The following is a 6,240-nucleotide window of genomic DNA, read 5'->3' on the forward strand; positions in this document are numbered from 1 at the left end:
CTGACAAGTATTTGTTTTTATTGGATTTTAATCTTCATACAAAAATTCTTAAAGTACATAACATACCACAATGTTTTGCGTGATGTTTTCATCAGAAGACAAGTTTGTGGGGGAAAAAAGTGCAGTTATCTCAATAGACAAACATCTCACACACACGCACTCACATAAAAAAAAAATGAAGGCAGTGGCATAGTAACACAAACCAGGCTGAACCTGCTTATGTTTGAAATTCTAGATTTCTCTCATTTCATTGGATGATGCATGATCACATCTGTCTGCTTTAGGAGCATTAGTCAGAGCCAATGTGGGAGGTTTTAGAAACACCGGGGATGCTCTCTCCTAACCACAGTTAAGATGTGCCACATAAAAAAAAAAAAAAAAATCCAAAGTGATTAGTTGACTAGTTTGTGATGTAGACAGCTGATATATGAACAGTTTACAGCAGTAAAGCGTGGGTGCTATAAGGCAAATTCTTTCCTGTGACTGGCTGATAGGGAAGTACAAAATATACAACAAACTCTTCTTTGGTCGGTCTGGTGATGTTTTATAATGACAGACGGTGATAACAGTCATTACAGGATTGCCTGCATCTTCTTTATAACTCTCTTTAGAGTAGTTAATCTTTCCTTTTTTGTCATCCTACTTCTCTGCCTCATCCTCTTTGTTGTCAGTAACAGTCTCTTCCTCTACCTCATCCTCCTCCTTACTGTCCTCCCCTTCTTGCTCGTCCTCTTCCACTGCCTGCTGATCATCTGACTTTTTCATCTGAGCATTTACAGCCACAGCAGCCTCACCCGTAACTGGCATTTCTTTGTTCCGGTTTCGCAATCCTTTTAGGAGACAGAAGCTAATACTGCAGGCCATGAGGGTCCAGATTAGTATGTGGGGGGGAACGCCTCGGACCTGAGAGCGCACCCACCTCACTGCCTGAGCAACAGTGATATTGGACACACGACGTGGAGGCGATTTGTCCTGCAGATCAATAATATTGAAATTAGGATCAAGGAATATGAAAGAGTCTCATGCCAAGTTTTACATAGTTTCTAGCATAAGATTGCTGGTGAAGGGTAATATAGAGAGATGATTTTTAAGATGTATTTACCTTAAGCCCATACTGGCTGAGCATGCTCTCCAGGACAGTGCTGCCCAGGTGCACAGTGGGATAGTATTCCTCATCATAGACCCTCCTCCACCAGCGCTGTGGGTACGAACTGCCAACAAAGACCAGCAAACAATTAACATCCTTGGTGTAGGTGAGAGGCTTGGGAATTTTTTTTGAATAATTCAAAAAAGGAAAGTTGCAGTCTATAAAATATACAAAGTGAAATACAATAAAATCTTGTTGGGTAGTCACAATGATACAAAGAATTTTACAGAGTAGCAACAAAACTACAATCAATCACAGTAGTACCTGTTTATTAAGGTCTAATATCACAGACATGTTCTCTCAATTTTGACAGTTTTCAGAGCACACTCACTGTATGAAGGAGGGAAAAGGACAAAGGGAGCACTTACCCATCAGCCTTTGGTTCAGTAAACCAATACTTGTAGCGGTGAGCTCTGAGGTAAGCAGGAGGCTGCTTGTGGAACGGATACTGTGTTACATCTGTCTGGATCAATTCTATAACTGCCGAAAAAAAAATTGTTAAAGAGCTTTGTTTGTTGAATATATTAACAATAGCACTTCCCACGTTCATACCATCTCTCTTTCCCTGCAGCAGTCTGTACATCAGGCTGGTGAACCATGGAGCCTGTGTATGAGTCCCAAGGGCTGCAAACCACATTTGCCAGTCTAACCGGGGCTGGTGAGGCGCCACATAAGGTGGGGGTGCACTTAAGTTTCCAGGTTTATACATAAACTCAATCTCCTAGGGGGAAAAAAAATAATAATTTAAAGATGTTCAAAGTAATGAAGAACAGTGCAACACTGCAGAATATTATTAAAACTTGTTAAGTATGATCATTACCAATCATTCACAGGTATAAGTTTTTTTTCCCCCTCACCGTCCACTTGATTCCGTCGTAGCTTCCCTCTATGACAACTTCTGGCCGTCCCCCGACTCCTGTCATCCTTCTAAAGAGACCGTATGAGTTGACCAACTGGAAGCGATCCACATGGTCATAGGCCTGACGCACTTCTGGCCATAATCTGGCATTGGAGTCATACTCTATGTAGGAAAATGGCACCTGGAAAGAAAAGTCAAAGTAATGATATACTAGAAACACGTATATTCTGGTGAAGGGATGATAGCTAATTTAGACAGTCATTTTGCTGACTGGTTATAGTATTTAACTGAATAATAACATGAAGTTTCATGTTTATGATATGACGTTTGATTGCTACAACACATTACTGCTCACCAGACTGACAGCAAACATGGCAGCAGTGGCCGCAGCAAACATTATCCACTGGAGGGTTCTAAAAAACCTCTTCAGGAAACCAGAGACACATGCACACCTAACAAAACAAAAAACAAATAATTGTTGTCTACATTGTTTTATACTTCTGCTATACACCAAACATTTTAGAAATAGGTAGTTTCACTGTAGGATTACAGTAAATCCAACAGACCAATAAATAACAAACAACATGCAGCCCTACCTGAACATGGCTTTAATGATCTCCCATAAAAGAGACAGCACCCCAATCCAGATGCAGGGGATAGTGACAGTCTTTAAAAACTGGTTAAACTGGTGGTATGTGAATGCTGTAAGGACAAACAAACACACAAAAAACAACAATTCAAAATGTGAATTGCATCTATTCGCATAAATGCTCACACACACACACACAAACACATACCTGTCCGAGAGGAGATGCCGTTCTTTTTCTTATCCACCTGCAGGTCAAAGCACAGGATTGTTGCAACTATCATGAGAGACCAGACTGCCAGCTCCAGTAGGTAAGACAGCCAAGACCACAGTCTGGAATCTGATGAAGGCAAAACAGAAAATGGGTGATCATCTGGTAAGTAAGCCACCACAATTCAGGCCAGTATTTAAACTCTGTGTACACAAAGCTCTGCAGACTAATCTATGATCAAGGTTCAGACACATTTCACGTTATAATATGAAAACCTCTTTTGATTACAATTTGATTACCCTCTTTAAAGTGATATATATGGCAAAAATGTTGCTGTGTAACAGTAGAATACTGCAGCTGTGGAAGCTAAATGTACCTTGATCATAACAAAAAGAGAGACTGTTGTGTTAATTAATATGCATGTACATGCTCATCATACCACTGTTGTTGGCCTTGTCTGCTTTGCGTAGCCAGAAGTGTACATGCTGATCGTCCAGTAGGGACAGACAGAGTACCAATGTCAGCAGGTTGAAGAAGTTGTAGTTGCCAGACAAAATGATGAGCACTTGCAACAGCACCTAATGCAAGGATGAAAAACACAAGCACAACATTTAATGAGCAAACATGTTAATTGTAGTCAGCAGGGACAGCATGCGGTAAACTTGTGCAGACCAACACTTAATGTGCTTTACAACCCTATTAAATATGCATTTAGTAATATAAATGACCATCAATAAAAAAAAAAAAACAATACAGTAAGCAACGTTATAAAAAGAAAATACTTTTTTTTTTAGAAGCAAAACAAGCAAAAAAAAAAAAAAAGAATCAAATTTACCCACCTGCAAGTAAAAAGCCCCAAGTCGGAGCCTACGCAGAGGACTGAAGAAAAGGAAAGGTGCAGCAATTTCTACGACAAAGGTTGCCACCACACTTAGCTTCTGCCACCACACTGGCAGCTGGTGGACAAACCAGGCCAGAGGGGTGGGAATGCACTGAGTCTCATAGTGATATGTTAAAGCTGTACAACACAGACACAAAAATGAAAGAGGAATCAGTGAGATTTTATTAGTTCACTGGAAGAACAGTTAGCTGAGCAGCAGTAAAGCTTCACATCCCACCACAAACACACGACAACATACTTCAGAGACATACCTGTAAGACCCCACCATGTAGGACAGCGTGATGTGAGCTTCACCACGCCAGAGGCAAACATGAGCCTGAAGAGCAGCCAGCGGATGAGCCAGAAAGTCACAGTATCGTGTTCTCTGACCCCTCGTGACCCTCGGATTATTGTCAGTGGAGCTACAAGGATACAGAGGAAGCCAGTTTCTAGTAGCAGGTTGTCCCTGTCCAAAGGGAGACAGATGACAGGGAAGACACTGGAACCAGACTTGTCATTCCAGCTTACTTTATCATCAATCATGTTGTGGCACAACAGAAAAGACAAACATGACCAAGGATTTATATCAAGAATGAGAAAAACATGTCTGTGAACTACCAAAGCCATCTTTTACAGCTTTTCTTACTTGCTGTTTGTAAAAATGATGTGTAATTGAAAAAAATAAATCAGCTGTAGCCTGACTTTATTATGTCCAAAACACTTACCACTGAAAGTAGAGGAAAACCTGTCCCACCTGGGGGAAAAAAACAAAACAAAAACAAAAACAAAAAAACCATCTAATGAGGAAGACCATGGAAACCGGAAATAATTTGACAAAAAAATAATAATAAAATAAATAAATAATTATATATATATATATATATATATATATATATATATATCTGATACAAACTAACCTGGTACAGTGACAGGTACAGGGCCCAGAGACAGAAGAACACCACGCTGTCTCTGAGAGCTTCCACCAGCACAGCAGCGAGGCTCAGGGCAGATCCTACCAGACACAGCAGCTCCATGGCCGTGTGCGTGTCCAGGCCGAGCCGAGGTCCCAGCCACAGCAGGGTGGGCGAGGACAGCAGCTGCTCCTCCAGGGGCTTCCCGCTGTAACGCAGCTGCCAACGGGCAGGCAGCAGCCCTTCATTACCGTAAAGACCTACAAATGTGGAAACCAATTCTCAGGTCAAAGCAAAGTCCTGGAAGAGAAAAGCCTGCAAAGTTTAAACAAACCAACAAACAAACAAACAAACAAATAAATAAATAAATCACTAGACAGATTAATAATACGAACGATCATTTCTGTCACTTTTGGAGCATTCGGTCAGCGTGGAAGTCAAATAATTCACTGGCAGAAAGCAAACATGAACTCAGAAAATCTTGTGGAAAACTGCAGGCAGCATTTATTCCAGCGTTGCAACGACACATGTATTAAACGGGAAGTGCGTCCTTTCGCACTCGGGTGTGGGCGATGTTTTTTAAAGCTCCTGCGTGGCAAACACACAACTTCTCTCTACCTTTGGAGTCGCAGCACAAACCAAACCTACAACAATCGTCGGAGCATCTTAAGAAGGCGGGTTTGTGCTGAACCCCACAGAAAAGTTCCGTCCGGGAGGAAAACCGGAGGAGACACAACAAGTGGCCTGAGCCACTCTGCGTGCTAACGCGCTAATAGCGGGCAGGGGGCAGCTAGCCGGAGCCGGAGGGGGGTGAAGGGGGGGGGTGTCTCACCTGGTATCTGCACGTACAGCGAGACGAAGGCGGCCAGGTAGATGGCCGCCATGCTCCAGAGGAACAGGCGCCGCGGCAGGACGATGTCCCCCATGTCCGGGCCGAGGTGCAGCTTGGGATAGAGGCGTCCTGCTCCTGGAGAACAGACAGGAAGAGAGGGAGCGGGATTTTCGGACCGGGCAGGGCGCGAGGTAGGAGAAGTTCTCCCGAAATACCGCGAGATGTCGCTGCGGGTCTTTTTGAACGCTCGGCGTCATGGTGCGTTAAAGTGGCATGGGAAGAAAGAGCTTTGTCGGCCAGAGACTCCCGTTGACAACATTTCTCAAATGTATTCGATTAGCTTTGAAATACCAGAACATTACAAAAAGCATTAAAACGGTGATATAAAATTAGACTGGAATAAAAATCGTGCATTCAATTTCTTAAAAGTATTAGCAATAAAATGTCCTCTGGGATTATTATTTTATTTTCAAATTTGATGTTAAATCTTAAAAGTCAATGAATAGGCAACATTTTACTAATAATTTCAATTTGAGCTTAGTAATTATTCATTGAGGGAAAAACTTCTTCTACGTCCATCTTGTGTGAAATACAGGATCAGTTTTACTAATTGAAAACATAAACGGCAAATCATCTGAAAAATGTAGAGAGGACGTTTGATTGTTAGATGAAAAATCTCCAAAAATCAATCCCAAACGGTCCCAACAGCAATGCGATTGTGGTGTTTCTTTGAATTCACCTTAAAAATAAAGTAATTTAACACAATAACATATTGGCTGAGATAATTAATTGTTCCGAAGACAAAGTTACATAA

At 41.8% G+C, this 6,240-nt stretch overlaps 1 protein-coding gene across 1 annotated transcript; it reads right to left on the reverse strand.

Moving 5' to 3' along the window:
- Window positions 1-2: 2 nt before the first annotated feature.
- On the reverse strand, window positions 3-5,603 carry lmf2a (lipase maturation factor 2a). Its single transcript, XM_029522506.1, has 14 exons — window positions 5,427-5,603; window positions 4,601-4,854; window positions 4,409-4,437; window positions 3,956-4,149; window positions 3,643-3,821; window positions 3,243-3,381; window positions 2,804-2,932; window positions 2,603-2,708; window positions 2,362-2,458; window positions 2,005-2,187; window positions 1,700-1,868; window positions 1,516-1,627; window positions 1,103-1,211; window positions 3-972 (listed from the first exon to the last, which is right to left on the reverse strand). The coding sequence occupies exons 1-14, from the start codon at window positions 5,518-5,520 to the stop codon at window positions 640-642; spliced, it is 2,127 nt and encodes a 708-aa protein (XP_029378366.1). The 5' UTR covers window positions 5,521-5,603; the 3' UTR covers window positions 3-639.
- Window positions 5,604-6,240: the final 637 nt, after the last annotated feature.

The sequence above is a fragment of the Echeneis naucrates genome, chromosome 16 (assembly GCF_900963305.1).
Source record: "Echeneis naucrates chromosome 16, fEcheNa1.1, whole genome shotgun sequence".
NCBI lineage: Eukaryota > Metazoa > Chordata > Actinopteri > Carangiformes > Echeneidae > Echeneis > Echeneis naucrates.